The sequence below is a fragment of the Cucurbita pepo genome, chromosome LG02 (genome assembly GCF_002806865.2).
Source record: "Cucurbita pepo subsp. pepo cultivar mu-cu-16 chromosome LG02, ASM280686v2, whole genome shotgun sequence".
NCBI lineage: Eukaryota > Viridiplantae > Streptophyta > Magnoliopsida > Cucurbitales > Cucurbitaceae > Cucurbita > Cucurbita pepo.
The window spans coordinates 4,676,034-4,697,160 of NC_036639.1; the positions used below are offsets into that span (position 1 = coordinate 4,676,034).

At 38.8% G+C, this 21,127-nt stretch overlaps 4 protein-coding genes and 1 long non-coding RNA gene across 5 annotated transcripts; all 5 read left to right on the plus strand.

Moving 5' to 3' along the window:
• The first annotated feature begins 895 nt into the window (after nt 1-895).
• On the plus strand, nt 896-3,754 carry LOC111785734 (G-type lectin S-receptor-like serine/threonine-protein kinase At4g27290). The gene is made up of 6 exons (XM_023666117.1): nt 896-1,814; nt 1,879-2,132; nt 2,211-2,421; nt 2,496-2,733; nt 3,158-3,308; nt 3,386-3,754. The coding sequence occupies exons 1-6, from the start codon at nt 971-973 to the stop codon at nt 3,689-3,691; spliced, it is 2,004 nt and encodes a 667-aa protein (XP_023521885.1). The 5' UTR covers nt 896-970; the 3' UTR covers nt 3,692-3,754.
• A 604-nt stretch (nt 3,755-4,358) lies between these two features.
• LOC111785739 (G-type lectin S-receptor-like serine/threonine-protein kinase At4g27290) lies at nt 4,359-8,492 on the plus strand. Its single transcript, XM_023666132.1, has 5 exons — nt 4,359-5,715; nt 6,776-6,883; nt 7,754-7,884; nt 7,962-8,172; nt 8,254-8,492. The coding sequence occupies exons 1-5, from the start codon at nt 4,413-4,415 to the stop codon at nt 8,490-8,492; spliced, it is 1,992 nt and encodes a 663-aa protein (XP_023521900.1). The 5' UTR covers nt 4,359-4,412.
• A 973-nt stretch (nt 8,493-9,465) lies between these two features.
• Nucleotides 9,466-12,481, plus strand: LOC111785747 (multiple organellar RNA editing factor 9, chloroplastic-like). Its single transcript, XM_023666144.1, has 5 exons — nt 9,466-9,995; nt 11,289-11,386; nt 11,471-11,536; nt 11,657-11,833; nt 12,282-12,481. Exons 1-4 carry the CDS (start codon nt 9,643-9,645, stop codon nt 11,830-11,832), a joined length of 693 nt encoding a protein of 230 aa, XP_023521912.1. The 5' UTR covers nt 9,466-9,642; the 3' UTR covers nt 11,833; nt 12,282-12,481.
• A 2,308-nt stretch (nt 12,482-14,789) lies between these two features.
• Nucleotides 14,790-15,976, plus strand: LOC111785771. Its single transcript, XR_002813699.1, has 2 exons — nt 14,790-15,328; nt 15,858-15,976. It is a non-coding gene; the product is annotated as an uncharacterized LOC111785771 (long non-coding RNA).
• A 3,213-nt stretch (nt 15,977-19,189) lies between these two features.
• Nucleotides 19,190-21,111, plus strand: LOC111788571. The gene is made up of 4 exons (XM_023668943.1): nt 19,190-19,629; nt 20,090-20,258; nt 20,402-20,495; nt 20,585-21,111. The coding sequence occupies exons 1-4, from the start codon at nt 19,274-19,276 to the stop codon at nt 20,893-20,895; spliced, it is 930 nt and encodes a 309-aa protein (XP_023524711.1). The 5' UTR covers nt 19,190-19,273; the 3' UTR covers nt 20,896-21,111.
• The last annotated feature ends 16 nt before the right edge of the window (nt 21,112-21,127 follow it).

A 21,127-nucleotide genomic window follows, 5' to 3' on the forward strand; every position in this document is an offset into this window, starting at 1 on the left:
CTTCCCATACACAAATTCTTAGTACTAACTTATGCATCGGAGTTGATGCAACAACCACCACATTAGTATGCAGATTTTTCTTATTTTGTAAGTTACGTTCCTCTTCTCTCAAAATTTCTACCATGGTAGTTCGAGAAAATAAATATTACTATTTTATTTTTTGGAACCATCCGAGATTATCTACCATGAGGAACCATCCGAGATTATCTTATATTGATTTTCACATGACAACAATAATAAAATTTGGAAGAAGAATATTTATGACTTTTTTTTAGGGTTTTCATCGATTTTTTTTTTTAAGTAAACGTATCAGATCAAGCTGAGATAGGACCACACGAATCAGAGGCAAATAGGGCATGTGCTCCACATATGAGACCAACCCTAGCCTCGACCTAAGAGACCAACCATAGAGACAACACTCAACCACTTGTCGATACAATCATATCACATCTCAACTGGGCATATATATTTTTAGGCTTTCACAGTTCTGGTTTGTATATTCATAATGATACCATGAGTGCTTTAGGGCGTCCCAAGATATGTTTTCCGATACCGCTATATAATTACAACCTGTCTTTACTCAATGGATACAAAACACTCATGCTTTAGCACCTAGTATAACGGCCCTCGGTGTAACAATAGGCACCAGAGTTCGAGGGTAAAAAAAAAATTAGATTTTGGCCCAATTTCTACTCCTCTTATTTATTCTTGATGCGATCTACCTGTATCGGCCTAATGGTCACATCAATTACCCACGATATGGTCGCACCTGAAAAGTAAGCAATAAAATAACGTGACCCTGTTACAGAAGATAAAAATAATATATTCGGTAGTTTCTCAGTAAAAAAACATAGCCAAAATTTGAAGTTAAGTAAAACCACGAGGAACAGAGTCCACGAACCCACAAGTCAATGGCCGCCCTCTCATTTCATCTCCGCCACCAATCTTCACTGCATTCATATGAAATTCAATGCTCTTGTTCAACTCCGCCGAAGAACACTCTCCATTTATCAAATTACAAACAAAATCCAATGCAAAAATGGTAAATCTCTCTCGATTTCTGTTTCTGTTTGTTTTCCTCTTCTCTCCGCCGTCTCTGGCGGTTGATTTCTTAACCCCATCTCAAAACCTCACCAACGCCGCCACTTTCGTCTCGGAAAAAGGGTTTTCCGAGCAAACCCCAAGAAATTTCACGAACCCATTTTTCGAAATCTGGCACAACAACCTCATCACGATTCGCCGAATCGATTACCCAACGGACCCATTACTCCGCCGAAACGGAATCCACCGCCGATTATCCGCCGGAAAACCCCCCGACGACTTAGAACCGGCGATGTGGAAGGGCTCGAAGGAGTTCATGAGAAGCGAGGCTTTGCACCAGTCGGTACCAGGGGATTACTGCGACACGTACGGTCTCTGCGGCGCATTTGGGAGCTGCGACATCGAGCAAATGCCGGCGTGTCAATGCTTAAAAGGGTTTCATCCTAAAGTGCAGGAGAAGTGGAATTTGATGGATTACACAGATGGGTGTGTTAGAAATCGGTCATTGAATTGCTCTACTGATATAATCGGGTTCGCAAAGTTGCCTGGGCTCAAACTTCCAGACATGAACATGTCGTGGGTGAATGATAGTATGAGCTTGAGTGAGTGCAGGGACAAGTGTTCGAGGAACTGTTCTTGTGTAGCGTTTGCAAACGCAGTGGCTCGTGGCTCAGGGAGTGGCTGTGTCATTTGGGTTGGGAATCTTGTTGATATCAAAGTGGTTCGAGGTGGAGGCCAGGATTTGTATATTAGAATGTTGGCTTCTGAATTGGGTATGTATATGAATTTGTTCTGTTTCTCTGGCTGTTCTGTTTCTTATTGTGTTTGAATGTGTAGAGACGACGAAGAAGAAGAGCTCGGTTGTCGTCGGCGTTATCGTCGTTGCAGCCGTTGTCGTGGTTGCTGGATTGGTTCTTGTTGGGTTTTACATTAGGAGGAGGAGGAGAAGAAGCCATGAAAGTAAGGATGTAGAAGCGCAAGAACAAGACTTGGAGCTCCCATTACTTGACTTACTGACAATATCTACGGCCACAGACAACTTCTCAGCCTCCAATAAACTTGGAGAAGGTGGTTTCGGCGCGGTTTTTCGGGTAAATTTCGTCGGTTATAAAGAAAATATATCGAAAACGATGATCGTTGTTGAAAAAATTTAGTCTATAAACTTTCAGGGTAGACTTGCAACTGGACAGGAAATTGCAGTAAAGAGGCTTGCTAGCTATTCGAGACAAGGGACGGATGAATTAAAAAACGAAGTGATACTCATTGCTAAACTCCAACATCGAAATCTCGTGAAGCTTTTGGGTTGTTGCATCCAAGGAGAGGAAAAGATGTTGATTTATGAGTACATGCCTAATAAGAGTTTGGACTTCTTCATTTTCGGTTCGTATCGATCTTTATTCTTGATAATCGTTAGTTTTTATTTTTGACTAACTGTAGCTCGTTGTATTGGTTAGACCCGGCTCGAAGAAAGCTTTTAGATTGGTCTAAAAGATTCAATATCATATGCGGAGTAGCTAGAGGGCTTCTTTATCTTCATCAGGATTCGAGGTTGAGGATTATACATAGGGATTTAAAAGCAAGTAATGTCTTGCTTGATGTTGATATGAATCCAAAAATTTCGGATTTTGGAATGGCTAAGACGTTTGGAGGGGATCAAACCGAAGGAAATACGAGGAGAGTTGTTGGAACGTAGTAAGTTTCGATTCTATTGAACTTCAAACTTGTGTAAATCTATTAGTTTCACTGTAACTGCCTGAACCCACCGCCTTGGCCCGTTACGTACCTCCATCAGCCTCATAGTTTTAAAATACGTCTATCAGAAGGTTTTCACACACTTATAAGGAACATTTCGTTCCCCTCTCCAATAAATATGGGATCTCACAATCCACCCCCTAGGGGCTAGTGTTCTCGTTGGCACTCCCAAATCCCACAGTTAGTAGATATTGTCCGCTTTGGCTCGTTACGTATCACCGTCAGCCTCACAATTTTAAAACGCGTCTATAGGAAGAGGTTTCTGCACACTTATAAAGAATGTTTCGTTTCCCTCTCCAACCAATGTGGGATCTCACATTTACATTCTCGACTAACATTTTTTTTTTTTTATGTTATCTTGTAGTGGGTATATGGCACCAGAATACGCCATTGATGGACAATTCTCCGTTAAGTCCGATGTCTTCAGTTTTGGTATTTTGTTGTTGGAGATCATATGTGGAGAGAAGAACCGAGGTTTTTATCGTCCCAATCATGCTCTCAACCTTATTGGACATGTAAGTTACAGACTCCACTCAATCATTACACAACTTGCAATCTTGAGCTGAACAGTGGCCGACACTTTCATTTTTAGGCATGGAAGTTATGGAACGAAGGAAAACCGTTAGAGTTGATTGATGCGACCATTGGAGACTCTTATTCTTTATCTGAAGTGGTTCGATGCATCCATGTTAGCCTTTTGTGCTTACAACAACAACCCGAAGATAGACCAACTATGTCAAATGTGGTTCTAATGCTAAGTAGTGAGACCATCTTGGCTCAACCAAAACAACCGGGATTCTACATGGAAAGAGATTCTCTTAAAGCAGATTCTATTTCGGGCAAGAATGAATCTTCAACTACCAATGAGTTAACTATTTCCCTAATGGAAGCTAGATAGCGGTTTGTACGTTTCACATATTGTAACTAACTTTTTCAATGCTGATTCTTCTAAATTGTTCTATCTGTGTGCACATTCATGTAAAATGATGTAACCATGTTTTAACTCAAATGAATATTAATTGATATTTGATATACTAACGATAGACTCAAAATAACACTAAATGACACTAAATGATGCTAAGCTAAAAATTACGATTCTCCACAATGGTATGATATTGTCAACTTTAAGTATAAGGGCTTTGCTTTGGGCTTCCCAAAAGACCTCGTACTAATGGAGATAGTATTTCTTGATTATAAACCCATGATCATTCTCTAAATTAGCCGATGTGGGACTTTCATCCTACAAGTATGACTTCACATAACACAATACATGTCATATTAATCACAAAATACGGTACATAGAGGAGCCATAGAGCATGTGTCGTTTATACTTCATTTCATTCATACAATCATGTCGATAGTAGAGCCACTTAAAGAAATTTGGAGTAGTATAAAAGTTGAAATGGTCAACATTCTTATGGGTATAGCTGGGTCCTCCCAAGTCCCATCAATAGCGTTGAAATTGATTGTTACAAAGAAGTCAAATATGGGGTCAATTTTTCTCATGGGCCTTACCTCTAGGCGGATGGCCAATCAAGTTTATGTGTTTCTCATTGGGTTGATTGGAATTCAAGTCTTGCAGGCTCTCGTCGCACACTGTGCGGTGCCCTTTAACTGAAATGGTAGCAAAGCCGAACGAAACCCAATGCAGAATGGATAATCTTCCTCTGCTACCTTTTGTTATGACCCTGTTCTTATATTCTTCTTTCAATATCTCATCGGCTGTTGATTTCTTAACCCCTTCTCAAACCCTCAGCGATGGCAACACCCTGGTCTCGGAAAATGGGTATTTCGAGATGGGTTTCTTCAGCCCTGGAAATCCCATGAATCGTTACTTGGGAATTTGGTACAAAATCATCCCGATTCCCACTGTGATTTGGGTCGCCAATCGAGAAGCCCCGATCAAAGATCTTCATGGTGTTTTAAGAATCAACACCACAGCCAGTGAAATCACTCTCACCCAGAATGATGATCTTGTTGTTTGGTCAGCAAAATCGTTAAAACCAGTGGAAAATCCCAGGCTGCAGCTCCTGGATTCTGGGAATTTGGTCCTGAAAAATGGGAACTCGGAGGTGTTCTTATGGGAAAGCTTTGATTATCCAACGGATACATTGTTGCCAGGAATGAAGCTGGGATGGGATTATAAAACTGGCTTGAACAGAAGATTATCCGCTTGGAAAAACTGGGACGACCCATCTCCTGGAACATTGACCATGGAAATGGAGAATCATAGCTACCCAGAACCCGCCATGTGGAACGGTACTCAAGAGTTCATGAGATCCGGACCTTGGAATGGGATTCGATACAGCGCCAAACCCTTCACCGCTTTCCCAATTTTCGTCTTCCATTACACGAAGAACAAAGATGAGGTTTATTACAGCTACCAGTTGATTAATCAATCAATGATTGGAAGAATGGTGTTGAACCAATCCAAGTTCAAGAGAGAGGCTCTGTTGTGGTCGGAAGCTGAGAAAAACTGGAAGGTATACGCCTCAATACCGAGGGAGTACTGCGATACGTACAATTTTTGTGGTGCTTTTGGGAGCTGCAACATTGAGAGCATGCCTTCTTGTAAATGTTTAAAAGGGTTTAAGCCAAAGGTGGCAGAGAGATGGAATTTGATGGATTATACAGAAGGGTGTGTTAGAAATAGGCCTCTTAATTGCTTGGATGAAGTGGGGTTTGCTAAGTTTGTGGGGATGAAATTGCCTGACACTAAATTCTCTTGGGTTAATGAAAGCATGAGGTTAGATGAATGCAGGGAGATGTGCTTGAGGAATTGTTCTTGTATGGCGTTTGCTAATACAGATATCAGAGGATCAGGGAGTGGTTGTGTCATTTGGGTTGGTGAGCTTGTTGATATTCCTGTGATTCTTAAAGGTGGACAAGATTTGTATGTTAAAGTACTTGCTTCTGAGTTAGGTATGAGCCTTGTTCTCTTTTTTTTTTTAACTCCGTTGTAGTAGTTCGTTTTCATTGTGAGATCCCACGTTGGTTGGGGAGGAGAACGAAACATTCTTTATAAGGGTGTGGAGACCTCTCCCTAGTAGACGTGTTTTAGAAACCTTGAGGGGAAACCCGAAAGGGAAAGCTCAAAGAGGACAGTATCTGCTAGTGGTGGGCTTGAGCTGTTACAAATGGTATTAGAGCCAGACACCGGACTACGTGCTAGTGATGAGGCTAATCCCCAGGAAGTGGACACGAGGTGGTTTGCCAGCAAGGACGCTGAGTCCCAAAGAGGAGTGGATTGTGAGATCCCACATCAAGGACGCTGGCCCCAAAGGGGAGTGGATTGTGAGATCTCACATCAAGGACGCTAGTCCCAAAGAGGAGTGGATTGTGAAATCCTACATCAAGGATGCTGGCCCCAAAGAGGAGTGGATTGTGAGATCCCACATCAAGGACGCTGGGCCCCAAAAAGGAGTGGATTGTGAGATCCCACATCGGTTCAGGAGGAGAACGAAACATTCTTTATAAGGGTGTGGAAACCTCTCTCTAGCAAACGCATTTTAAAAACTTTGAGGGGAAGCCCGAAAGGGAAAACCCAAAGAGAACAATATCTGTTGGGGAGGAGAAAGAAACATTCTTTATAATGGTGTGGATATCTCTCTCTAGCATACGCGTTTTAAAAACCTTGAGAGGGAGCGCGAAAGAGAAAATCCAAAAGAACCGTATCTTCTAGTGATGGGCTTGAGCTGTTACAAATGGTATCAGAACCAGACACCGGACTATGTGCTAGTGATGAGGCTAAGCCCCAGGAGGTGGACACGAGGCGGTTTGCCCTGAAAAGGAGTGGATTGTGAGATACACATCGGTTGGGGAGGAGAACAAAATATTCTTTACAAGGGTGTGGAAACCTCTCCCTGTTGAGGGGAAGTATGAGAAAGAAAACCTAAAGAAGACAACATCTGCTAGCGATGGACCGTCTTCTTTCCTAGCTCTATTTCAGTTGTTTTCTTATTGTCTGAATCTTTAAATGCAGAGACAAAGAAGAAGAGCTCGTTGACCATAGTTGTAGTTTTAGCTGCTGCTCTCATTGTTGCTGCCCTGCTTTTGGTCGGATTTTATGTTGTTCGAAGCAGGAAACAAGGTAAGATTTGCAGCTGCAATGTCTTCAATTTTTTATGATTATCACGCTTAATGGCATTTTCGTAATTCCTTCTCCTGATCTTGTCCTCTTTGGACTTTTCTTTTTGGGCTTACCCTTAAGGTCTTAAAACGAGCATCTTAGGAAGAGGTTTCCACACCCTTACAATGAATATTTCGTTCTCCTCTCCAACCGATGTCGAACCTCACAATCCACCTTCCTTGGGAGCCCAACGTCCTCACTAGTACACCGCCTGATGTCTGGCTCTTATACCATTTGTAACAGTCCAAGCCCTTTTGCCAGTTACGTATCGCCATCAGCCTCACAGTTTTAAAATGCATCTACTAGAGAGAGGTTTCCACACCCTTATAACGAATGCTTCGTTCCCTTCTCCAACCAATGTCAGAGTAGAGCTAGACCCTCCCTATAGTAGACGTGTTATTGTAAGATCCCAAATTGGTTGAAAAAGGGAACAAAGCATTCCTCGTAAGGATGTGGAAACCTCTTCCTAGTAGACGCGTTTTTTAAACCGTGAGGCTAATAGCGATACGTATCTGCTAATAGTGGCCTTGAACTGTTACCTATCATAATTTGATGAAATAACCCGAACAAATCTAGACTAAGCTATGAGAAGATGAGCAAATGTAGCTAGGAAACATCCCCCAAAAACATGTCTCTGGCTGTGTTTTCACATCAAGGTTTAGACTCCACACTCTAGTTTGATGATCTTAGCTCCCATTTTAACAATGTTTAGCTTCATCAACACCACGACTCGTTTGGAACGACTTTTCAAGTGCTTTTTAACACTCAAAAAGTCATTCCAAACCGGCTCGAAATATCCGTTTCTGACATGATTTTCCAACTTGGCAACAGGTAAGAAGCTTGAAGTGCAAGAGGAAAGCATGGAGCTTCCATTATATGACTTATCAACAATATCACATTCGACAGACAATTTCTCAAACTCCAACAAGCTTGGAGAAGGCGGCTTTGGTGCAGTCTTCTGGGTACCAAACAAAACACATATTGAAAACAATGATCATCATAATACAATGCAATTGACCATTTGCCCATAAACTTGTAGGGTAGGCTTCCAAACGGACAAGAAATTGCAGTAAAAAGGCTGTCCAACCAGTCAAGACAGGGCATGGATGAGTTCATGAATGAAGTAAAACTTATAGCCAAACTTCAGCATAGAAACCTTGTAAAGCTTCTGGGTTGCTGCATTCAAGGGGAGGAAAAGATGTTGGTTTATGAATACATGCCTAATAACAGCTTGGACTCCTTCATATTTGGTTTGAATCTCTAAAAACTCTGTATCTTTAGCCATATATGTTCGTTTTGAACTAACGTTCGCTCGTTGTGAAACCGTTTAGATTTGGCTGGAAGGAAGCTTTTAGATTGGTCGAAACGATTCAACATCATATGTGGAATAGCGAGAGGGATTCTTTACCTTCATCAAGATTCTAGATTGAGGATTATACATAGAGATCTCAAACCGAGTAATATCTTGCTTGATATTGATATGATCCCGAAAATCTCGGATTTTGGAATGGCTAGAACTTTTCGTGGCGATCAGATCGAGGGGAACACTAAGAGAGTAGTTGGAACATAGTAAGTATCTCTAGTTTCGTATTCTCCTCCTCGAGAGTTTCGTTATTTCGTTAGTTTAATGCTTTACCTTTTCGGGTGTGTTTTATAGCGGGTATATGGCACCGGAATACGCTAGCAACGGACAATTTTCTATCAAGTCTGATGTATTCAGTTTTGGGATTTTACTGTTGGAGATTATAAGTGGAGAGAAAAATAAGGGGTTTCGTCGTCCAAATCACGCTCTTAATTTTATTGGTCATGTAAGTTACGTACTTTGATTGATTCACGATAAACTATAATCCTTAATTAAATGGTGTATTTTTTATGTTTAGGTATGGAGATTATGGAAGGAAGGAAGACCATTAGAGTTTATTGATACATCCATTACGGACTCGTACGCTCCATCTGAAGTATTGCGGTGCATCCATATTAGCCTTCTGTGCTTGCAAAAACATCCCGAGGATAGACCGACTATGTCAAATGTGGTTCTAATGCTAAGTAGTGATGGTGCGTTGGTGCAACCAAAACAACCTGGATTATACGTTGATGGAGACTCACTTGAAGCTCGTTCTTTTTCAAACGAAAATGAATTTCTTACCACTAATGAGTTAACTATTACCCACTTGGAGGCGAGATAAGTGTGTAAAAATTTGTAAATATTATAGGTCCGACACTTTAACGGTGTAAATCATGTTAAGCAATTGAACACGTAAGTCTATGACTAATTTTAGCTTACCATCGTTGTCAGCTGCATAGTTTTAAAACGTGTCTGTTAGGGAGAGGTTTCTACACTCTTATAAGGAATGTTTTTATCTCCTCTTCAACCGATATGGGACATCACAATCCAATTGTGAGATTAGAACCAAACATCGGACGGTGGATTGTGAGATCCCACATTGGTTGGAGAGAGGAGCAAAGCATTCCTCATAAGGGTGTGGAAACCTCTCCGTAACAGACGCGTTTTAAAACCATGAAGCTGACGGTGAAATGTAAGGAGCCAAAGCGGATAATATTGGGTAAGTGAGCTAATGGGCCGGGTTTCAGATTTTGATTTGGGCCGAGACCACTTGTCGGCCCAAAAAGTTCTTTGAAAAATCTCTCCTAAAACCTCTTTTCCCGTAAACATCATCTTCTCGTAGAAAGTTCGCTATCCTCTTGGTTTTTTCTCTGTAATGCTAATGGCTACCAGTCTCTCCGTTTCTCCTCAGTCCCTAATTCCACTTCAGAAGCCATCGCTCTTACCACGAGTTCAACAAGGTCACTTCCTTCAACTCAAGTCAGTGAGTCGGATTTCGAGTGCTCGCATTCATTCCGGTTCTCAATCGGGGGTTTTGGTGCGAGCCGCTTTGGATAGCGATTACTCGTCGGAGAGGAGTAGTAGCAATGAGAAGAGGGAGGAGATTATGTTGCCTGGTTGTGATTATAACCATTGGCTTATTGTCATGGAGTTCCCCAAAGATCCTGCTCCGACGAGGGAACAGATGATTGATACCTACCTCAACACTCTTGCTACTGTATTGGGAAGGTTCTCTCTCTCTTTTTCGCTCTCTCTATATCTTTATGTTCGTTTTCATTTCAAATGTTTGTGTGAGAGTTTCATTTGAGTAAAGAGTTAAAGAATCGTTGCTCGGACATGCATCGGTTTCGTAGACTGAAAAAGGAAATTATAGAAACGTATGAAGTTGTTGGAAATTGACATGTTATGTCGATATGGAAGCGTCTTGAGTTATGTAAATATTCATTAGATAACAGATAGGAGTTTGGTGAGGTTCGAATTTCGTTGTTGAAGTGAAACAAGAACGATCATTATCCATTTGCCGAGAGATGGTTGTGCTTGTATCTGTTTCTCGGTTCCCTCTTCGTTGCCTATTTTACTACTTTTAGGGCACCTCTAATAGGGATTTGGTGCCAATGTGATTGCTTCCTCCTGCTCGCTCTGCTAGTCTTTTTCTTTCCCTCTTTTAGAGCACCATTTATAATAAGAGAAACCAGTGGACTTACTAAAGGAGGTCAGAACAATAAAATTATAGTTACACACGATATATGAGAGAGATTGGAAAATGTAATTCAAACCTTCAACTTATACCAAGATATCACGAAATCAAACGGTCAAGGATCTGTTAGACTGTGATCCCACATCGGTTGGGGAGTAGAACGAAACATTCTTTATAAGGGTGTGGAAACCTCTCCCTAGCAGATGCGTTTTAAAAACCATGAGGAGAGCCCAAAAAGGACAATATTTGCTAGCAGTGAGCTTGTGTTGTTACAGTTGGTATCAGAGTCAGACACTGAGCGTGTGCCGGTGAGGACGCTGAGCCCCAAAGGGGGGTGGACACAAGGCGGTGTGCCAGCAAGGATGTTGGGTCCCAAAAGGGAGGTGGATTAGGGAGTCCCACATCAATTGGAGAAGGGAACGAGTGTCAATGAGGACGTTGGACCCCAACGGGGGTGGATTGTGAGATCCCACATCGGTTGGGGAGGAGAACAAACATTCTTTGTAAGGGTGTGGAAACCTCTCACTAGCAAACGCGTTTTAAAAACCTTGAGGGAAAGCCTAAAGAAGACAATATCTGTGAGCTGTGGGCTTGGGCTGTTACATAGACACTTTTATAAGTCATGGTTCTATTATCTATTAAACACAATTGAAACGTATTTATCACACTTTTTTAATGGAAGGACCTGTAGGCACAACTCTTAAAATTCAGGACTAAACATTTAATTTAACATTTATTTCATTAGAATGTGGTTAATCTAAAAAACTTGAGAACTAAACCTTCTGGGATTTTGATCTCTCATGTGTGGATTTTCTTGGAAACAGCATGGAAGAAGCTAAGAAAAACATGTATGCCTTTAGCACCACCACCTACACTGGATTCCAATGCACGGTGTCCGAAGAAACATCCGAGAAATTCAAGGGTAAGTATTAGTTTTTGAATTTTTTTTGGAAGTCCTGTTCTGACGATCATGCTGAGAGTTGCCATTATAACCTTTTCATTGCAGGATTACCCGGAGTTCTTTGGGTGTTGCCAGATTCTTATTTAGATGTCAAGAACAAAGATTATGGAGGTTGGGTTTATATCTTCTCTGTATCTTTTTATTCCCTGTTTCTTGAAGACGGTATTGCTAGTTTGCAACCATAACAGTAGTTTGAATCGATTATGATACTCTTTTTTTGGTTAACTTTAGGTGACAAGTATATAAATGGGGAGATAATTCCATCAAAGTATCCTGTTTATGAACCAAAGAAACGAAGAGAAACAAAATACGAAAGTAGGAGATACGAAAGAAAAAGGGATGGCCCTCCTCCCGAACAACGAAAGCCGAGACCCCAAGCGACCAGAACGGAATCAAATTCGGATTAAGGTAGTACACGGATTTTCCTTCCATTATTTGCAGTGATTGCATTGGAAAATAGAATGTTTTTGTTCATTTTTGCAATCCATTAGTATAATATGACTTGAGATTGAGCTTCTGAACTGAACTACCAAGAAAGATAGATGCAAAATGAAGAGGTTGTTCATAGAATTTCATCTTTGGACTTTTGTACATGTGCTGTAGTTCAACCTGAAAAGGATTTTTGTTCTGTGATATGATTTTATAGCTTAGGGTATCATTGGAGAATATAATATATAGTTTAGAACCGTTATTTTTATTAGTATTCAAACCTTCTTGAACTGCAGATTGTTAAGAATCATGGACTTCCACGATAATATGACATTGTCCACTTTGAACATAGACCCTCATGGTTTTGTTTTTAGTTTTTGGGGTCTCGTTTCCTTACTTATAAATGTATGATCATTCTCTTAATTAGCCGATGCGGGGACTCCTCAACAACAATCTTCAACACATGTTATGGAGGAATTTTGAGCGGTTTTGGTTGATTGATGAGCTCTCAATACCATGTCTTCATTGTTATATAAATATTGGTGTTACTCTTTATATTTAGGTATTTTTATTTTTTATGGATATTTATAAAATCTATCAAAGATGAATGTGGAATTTACAGATGAATCCAATAAAATTGCTGCCACAATCTATGCACAATAATGGGCTTTGAAGAGAGCTCTGACATTTGACTGATTGTCTGGACTTCTCTTCGTGTTCACCTCACAATCAAAAATCTTTTCTACTTTTTTTTTTTTCTTTAAATGTCGATTATCTTACCAATTTTTCTTATCCAATTAAAAATACATTGATGAATATTATTCACTTTTTGTGTATATTTCTAATAATAAGTTTGGATTGTTATCCACTTTAATCTTAACATTTGTAACTTTGTTTTTCTGTTTACCAAAACTATAATGGGAGACCCACGTTGGTTGAGGAGGAGAACGAAACACCCTTTATAAGGGTATGGGAGAAGAACGAAACACCCTTTATAAGGGTATGGAACCTTTCCCTATCAGACGTGTTTTAAAGCCTTGAGGGGAAGCTTAAAAGAGAAAATCCATAAAGGACAATATCTGCTAGCGGTGGTTTGGGTCGTTACATGTTAATGTCCTTATTTGTTTCTTTAGTTTTCTTATTTGTTTCTTTTAATGTCTTATCACGTGTGTTAATGTCCTTATAAACATATTCTCTAACTTAATCATACTTGACTGCATACAGGTTTTTCAGGAATCTCTTTGTCGTATACCATTTAATTATTGACAACAAGGTAAGGGTGTTGTAGTGACCATGTTAAGGAAACTGTTTACCAAAAATACAGGTCTTCACAAAATCGTACGACATTAGCATACGATATGACGAGACAAAAACAAAAATTAGAGAGAATTTTTTAAGCAATTATTGGGAGAGAATTTTCTATGGAATCCCTAACCACCTTTTAATTACTTTCTTAATACCCTAATTATTGTGCTCTCATTTGGACCGACGGCCGGTCCAATTCACTCGCTAAAAACCACCCGCCCGGTCTTCAAGTCGCAGGTAACCCCTCCATACTGTTTGGTCTTCGTGCGTCAAATCAGTTCGCTACGGTCACCATCACCCGTCCACATCAGGTAACCGTATCATCATTACTCCCCTGGAATTATTTTTTTCTATTTTTTTTTATTTTTCTCGTAGCACAGTACGCGCGTGACTTCATAGTGGCATGTCGTCGTAATTATTGTCCTTTTCAATGTCTAGTTTTGGAAATTCGGTTTCCGAAAATTATCGTGGGATTGGGATTGGCCGATACGAAGAGAGATTTATATTTTTTTTAAAAAAAATATTGTTGTGAGTTATTTTACCGTTTTGCCCATCCCTTGAGGTTTTTTATTTTTATTTTTATTTTTATTTTTATTTCTCATTTTAACTACACGACAACGTTTTGCCGTTCGCGTCCTCTGTCTTTTCCTCCGCCGGTTGTGGTGTTTATTTTTTCTCCGTTTCCCCACCTGAAAGCTTCGGATTGAGTTCGGATTTTCATGGACGAAAATGCCCCTTTTGTGTAATTAAATTTGTTTTTATTCTAAAAGGGGTATACACGGGTTGAGTTGAGTTGAGTTAGATTAGAGAATTTTTTGGACCAACCCAAGTCGTGATCTTGACACACTCACGATCAGCCTAGAGGTAAATCCAAATCTAATATTTATTTTTCGCCCCGCTTTGTGGCTTCATTGGATCTTAGGTGAGATTTGTCTTCTCCCACCGAACATCACTTGTGCAGAATCCAAACTTGTTTGACCACACATGCTGTCTGCACGTGCTTATTCAATCATATGCGACAGAGTCGACTTGCTTCTACACTACACCAAGTCACTCAACTTGACATTGATTCTACTCAGGGCCAAGGTCTCTCAATGCAACGTCGTATTCAACATCATCTTTGTTCCTAAAATTTTGTGTTGGTCTGGTTGGTGACCCGAGCAATCCGAATAGAGTTCACAACTAAATCTCCTATTCTCAAACATCAAACATTCACAAGTCGTAAAAGTATCTATACCTCTAATCTTAAATCTTCTACTCTTACGGTTTTTTGACCGTTCTTGAAAACTTGAAATATGTTACTCGGTCCAATAAAAATGAAAACGCTCATATCCCATAATCAGCAATGATATCAAGAACTCAATTTTGTTACCACCAAATCTCAAAACCTTGAAATATACCCAATGGTATCATAATGCTAATCAAAATGTCTCATGTGAAATGTCCAAAATACCCCCCACAAGAACAAAATTCCAAAAACTAAGCTCCACTTACCACAAGCCCCCAAAAACAGAGGATACTAAAGGAAAACAAACCACAAACATCTGAAGGATCCCTTACCAAATATACCCCCTACAAGGACAAAACCGTAATTTCACAATCACCCTTCAAGCTCATCTCATTCTTCTTCCCCCAAACAGTGTCCCCCACCTTTCTCTATCACAAAACCCCATCAGCCTCCATCTCTCTCTGTCTCTCTCTGAAATTCTCCAGCCATGGCTCTGTTTCGCAGCCAGAATCTTAGCCTTTGGATCTCAATGATCTTGTTTTTGGGTTTTTGTTCTTGTTTTTGCTCTAATTCTAAGGACGATTCTTCAATTCATGAGCTTCTTCGATCCATGGGGCTGCCGGCCGGGCTAGTGCCGAAGCAAGTGAAGTCTTACACTGTGGCTGAAAATGGTCGGTTGGAAGTGTTCTTGGATGGTCCATGTATGGCTAAGTATGAAAACAGAGTGATTTTTGAGAGTGTTTTTAGTGCAAATCTTAGCTATGGGAGCTTGATTGGAGTGCAGGGAATGTCTCAAGAAGAGCTTTTTCTATGGCTCCCTGTTAAAGATATCATTGTTAATTATCCTACTTCTGGTGTGGTACTCATCGACATTGGTGTCGCTCATAAACAGCTCTCTTTGTCCCTCTTTGAAGATCCTCCTGATTGTAGTATCCCTTAAGGTGAATTCTCTTGGATCTCTTCGATTCTTATGGGTATTCTTGATTTTGATTAATGGGTTCTTCTTGTTTTTCATCAGTTCTTCATCAATGGCTTCTGTTTCCTCTGTTTCCTCTGTTTTTTGTCTCTAAATTGATGGAGTTTTCCAAATCTTTCATTAATGCCTTCTTTTGACCATATTTTCTCCTCTCTCTTTCAATCTAAATTGATGGGTTCTTCTTGTTCTTCATCTTTCTTTTCATTAATGGCTTCTCTTCGCTCTGTTTCCTCTGTTTTTCTTCTCATTAATGGCTTCTTTCTATCTCCTCTGTTTCTTCTCTTCACAACTAACAGTTCAGCTCATTAATGGCTTCCTTTTGTTCCATTTTTGGCGAGCTCCATTAATCTTTACATTCCCAAAACGACTATGAGCTGAAAGTTAGAGACAAAAAAACATGGGAAACTTGCAGTTGAAAGCTCAAAGTTCATTATTTTTTGTTCTGTTTTGTAAAACATTATAGTAACTGAGTTTCTTTGTGTCTGGTTTTGCAGCTGCATTCAGGAATCGTCTCAGGAACCAAAGAGCCTTTGAATCTCTTAGATAAGAGAGCCAACAAAAAAAAAAATAATAAATAATAAATAATAAAAAAGTTGTCAAATTCAAGTTTCCACCTTTTGTATTTATATCATTTTATTGTGTAATAATTNAAAAAAAAAAAAAAAAAAAAAAAAAAAAAAACCAGTCGATCACACTTTAGTATACATTCAGAGCCCGTGTGTCTAGTTCTCCATAACTCGATCAATTTAGATTATTTAGCTCAAATTATGAAGGTTCAATTTTTTTTAGTTGGGTCGACCCGAAATAGAGTTACAACTCAATTCAACCCTACCCTAAGTTTAAAAAAGAAAGAACAACGGGACAATTAGGTTCGGTTGTGACAATTAGAGTTGCTGAGGTCACTAACCCAACAAACGGGAAATTTTCGAAATTTTAATTCTAATTGTTTTTTTTTTTTTTTTGGGTTAAAAATTACTAGGGATTTTTGTGTAAATATTTCTCCTTTTTGTATTTCTTAAATTATAATTAAAAAAAAGAATTAAATAAAAGAAAAAAAAATAGATAAGGAACCAAAGCAAAGGATATTGTAATTTAATTATTAATTATTAATTTAATTTATTTGGTATTTTTTGCGCAATTATCAATAATTTATAAAATGTGGGGTCCGGAGGTTTTGTTATACGCGTGAGTGTGGGCCCACTACCTATGGCCCTATGGGTGGGACCCACTAGTAGCATACATAATTTCCAACGTGGGCTCCAGATCATTACTGCTAACCACGTGTCATGTTTTGATTAGTAGAAATTAATTAACAAGCTTAAGATATTTTCACATTGTTGACGTGTACTGGACTTTCGGGGGTCCCTACAGATAAATATGCCGAGATTTTCTTCTAGCATTGTCGATATTTATCGTTTAATGGAATTTAAGATTTATGCCTTTATAAATAAAATATATTAATTTAGTTTTTAATTTTAATTATCTATTTAAAGCGTAATTAAACGTGGATGTGAAATCACGTGTACCGTTTGGTGTTTTTTTGTCGTGTGACAGCAACCGTAAAATTTGTTTAGTGGAGAAGAACGTGACATATAAAACAAAAAAAACCACGAGAGTGGTGTTTGTCACACGATTTTAATGGTGAAGTTAGCAGCGTATTCATATTTAAATATCATTATCTCGATATTATATATATATATATATATATATATATATATATATATATATAACTTTTTTTAATATTTCAGATATAAAATAAATAATGTTAATAATTATTTTTCCCGCTCTTCAAATTAAATATTTTTTATATTTAATACGTAAATTATACTAAATATTAAATTAAGCACTTCAATTTTTTCTTTCGACTAAACGGATTGTTTTAGTGTTACTGTGAGCTAGCAATTGAATCTTATGAACAATTTAATTAATTAATTTTTGTTTATTAATTATATGTTACTTCTGTATAACTAGAGTTGTATTCTTATGTACTTTAAGACAAGTTGTATCTATTGATATAATTATTATTAGCAAGTTGTTACTTCACGACTTGTTTGTAATTACAGTTGGATAAGAAGTCTATTTTACTCGTGTAATTACATCTTTTTACCTTAAATGTCACTGATTTTTTAATGAACAATTTGTTTATATGATCCAAACATAAACTAGGTCCCTCTCGAGCTAGTGAGATGGTGAGAATCTATTGTTCAAATATCGAAATCAATATTTAAGAGAACTATTCATCTACTTACACTATATGAGAAAGAATTATAAACGCTAAACATTTGTAACAGCTATTAACTCGGTCGTATCGATAGAATTATCATAATAAGACACTCAATATTATATGCATATTATAAACCCTTTATGTTATTACTTGAACATGATCCTTTCGTATGTTTACCATATATTGTTAAAGATTACATTAATAACCTTGAATTCTTCCTACAATAGAAATGTGAAAACTGCAACTGAATAATCAAAATTATTGTTAAAATTAAATCATTGATTAAGAGGTTTAGAGTATAAGTCCCAACATAGAGGACAAATGATAAGGCAACCCTAATCTTCAGCCCGATCCAAACTTTATTTTAGCAAGAACGCTTGAATCTAATTAACACCTCCTTGTACGAAATTTGGATCAACCAAGAGATAAGGCTAGAATTAGATTACGTAATCGAAGATATAGAAGCAAGATTTGGAACCTTGTTCTAAATTGAGTCACTCCACAATCTAACTTGATCAAAGGCTTGATTGAATGGCTCGGATGCAATTCTACCACATGACTTGAAACTTAGAAATGGCAAAATTGATACTCGGATTTCTAATAAAAAAACATCTCAATTCGAGATCTCAATTTCATTTTTACGTAACATATTGTGGGTATTTATGGTCTCCCGAAAAAGACGTTTGTGGTCGGGATTCAATCCCGATCCCCTTTAATCTCCACAAAAGATGAAGTCAATTTTGACCATTTAACAATGACAAAATGAAAACGAAAAAAACAATAAAATCTTCCAACAAACGTTGATATGTTTGAGTGGATAAGGAGACCAACTTGAAATTTATTGGCTTTCATCGTATAGGTTTAAAGCCTGTTGTTGACATTTTAAAGTCTTCCAACTTCAACCGTGCAAATATTCAATTATCCTTCGTCAATCGTATCCGCCTCTAATTCTAGAAATGATGGTTGAACCGAGCCGATCCAATTTTGTAGATGAAGAATGAATGTTTGTAGATTCTTATCAACAAAGGTCATATAGATACCTGAATTGTAGTATACTCAAGCATAAGGACAAGCTCGGGAGAGCAAGATCATGTAACTCTAAGGTTGGAGTAAGCTCGATGGAGCTAGATAGCACAATAAATCGTTGAGTAGATCATGAGACATTAATGATTGAAATAGGAGCTCAAACGAGCTAGATTATATGATACCGATCATTAGGATGAGTCACTTGACATCAGTTATCGAGATAATCTCAGATAAGCTATAGAATGTGAATCCAACCATTGGGATAGAGATATGATATAAATGATGGAGGTATTTTCTAGTTTACGTGGCAAGTGAACTCAACAGTTGCCAAGGTGGTGCCAAGTGTCCAAATATTGGGATAAAATTGTGTGCAATCGATTGCACAGTAACTTCTTCCAAACCACTTGAATTAAATCTATTCAAGTATTTATTTGCGCGCTTAAGATTCCAGATTACATCCGACGGTCGTAATATAATTTCAGCAGCTTTGTAAACGTGGCAGGATTTTATTAGTGGGATATTATGTATCTTAAAGCATCTTATTTTTCCTCCATATACCGACCTAAAAAGGGAAAATTAAAAATTCCGAAGCGATAATAAACTGGCGAAGTCTCTTCAATCCTTTCTCGTTGTAGATTCAGCCAATCCGATTTCACTGCCATGGGAGGAGGAGAATTCGTTAGGGCAGCGGCGAAGATGGCCAGCGCCGGTAACGCCGGTTTCCGAGGTTCATCGACGGTGCCTCAGTTCGGGAAATTGCTTCGCGGCTCATCGAGGCCGGTGTCGGTTTCCGTCGGATCGTCTTCTCCGGTTTCGTCGGCGAAGACCACCGCTAGCACTGAGGTGGAGGTTTTGCAGAAACCGATGTGGGAGATTGATGACTGGGAGTTCGCCAATTTCGAAGACGATTTGGCCATGGAGGCCGCTGGACCTAAACCGAGAATTGTTTTCGGGAATGTTCCGAGTTTCGAAGAGGCGAAGGAAGCTACGACGGAGGTTAAGGAGGCTTTGGATAAGTATGTCATGAATTTCATGAATTCGAGTTTTGATTGAACTGATGAATGATTTTATTATGTGCCCTGTTCTTTATACTGAACTTGGAGTCGAATTGACTGGTTTCCATTTCATTAGTTTGTGAATAATAGGTGGAATTGTGTGTCAAACGAAAGAAGAACAAAATTGTAGGAAAAATCAATCAGAATCCTTCATTTATCAAAGGAAGAAAAGTCCACTGTTTTTCGGAATATGTTCTGTGTCTCTTCATTGTTATACAATGATGTTATTTTTACCTGAAAATCCAATTTGAGAGCTTTGAAGTGCCATTTCTCGAATTTAGGTTGTGATTTTCGCTCCAATATCATGTACTTTAAGAGCAGTAGAACAGTTATCGCTGTAATTTACAAACCTCCTTGCTTCCATTGCTCTGCTATGTTCAGGGGTGAGCTTCTGCTTGATTTTTTAATTGATTTTTTTCAGGGTATACTTGTCTTCTTCACCAGAATCTTGTGGATTGAATCAGATTGTATCTTCAAACAGTAAACTAGTGCCCGAGTCTTGTTCAACTATTCAGACAAGTCCACAGACTTCGGTGCCTCAGCACGCAATTCAGGCATTTAGGCTGCTCAAGGAAAGTGCTGAAGCTCAGGTAATTAAAAGGCTGAACTCTTCCTCCCAAAAGATACTTTAATTATGAGGAGAAGTTTGTGCATTATTTAGCCAACGAATTCATTTAGAGGTCTGATCTTTAGAGTTTAAAACGTCACTTGTTTATGGCTTTCTCCTATTCAGACTGTTGTTGCCTCAATTGCCTCTGACCCAAATGTCTGGAATGCAATGTTGGGCAATGAAGCGCTTAAGAGCTTCTTGCAATCATATCAGACCAGTAAGACTTTGTTCAAAGTTCAAATTTTAGTCTCTGATAGTTCTGTAAGCATGCGTCTCTTATCACTAATGGTGTGATTATACTTGTAGACAAGGCACTCGAGTATCAAGAATTATCTGAGAAGCTTGAAGAGTCTCCAGAAGTAAACTTTGTCAAGGAGTCGAAAAACGAATCGAGTAATGTCTTTCACGAGACACTAGAATATATTAAAACATCGATCGACGACATGCTGGCTACAGCATCCAGTTTTCTTCAGAAAGTATTCGGATCCTCACCATCTGAAGTTTCTGGAAATGACAAAGCAACCTCTGGATACTCCACTGCAGAGATTGCCATGGGATCATCAATCATGGGACTGGTTATTGTTGTCATCGCCGCACTGGTTGCGAAGCGAAACTAGATGTCTAACTATGGTGTTGTAATCTGTCGACATTTCGGTCTTTGAATCTCTTAAAACTGTTCTACTGATCTTAGACATATTACTCGGTTTCTTCGAACCATACAGGACGAAAGGAATAGTTGTAATTATTAGCTATTTCGCCTTTGTTTTTGGTTGTTGTTGATTGTTACAGAACATATGGGGATTTCTATTTATATATAACGTTTATATAGCAAATTCTCAGCTTGAACAA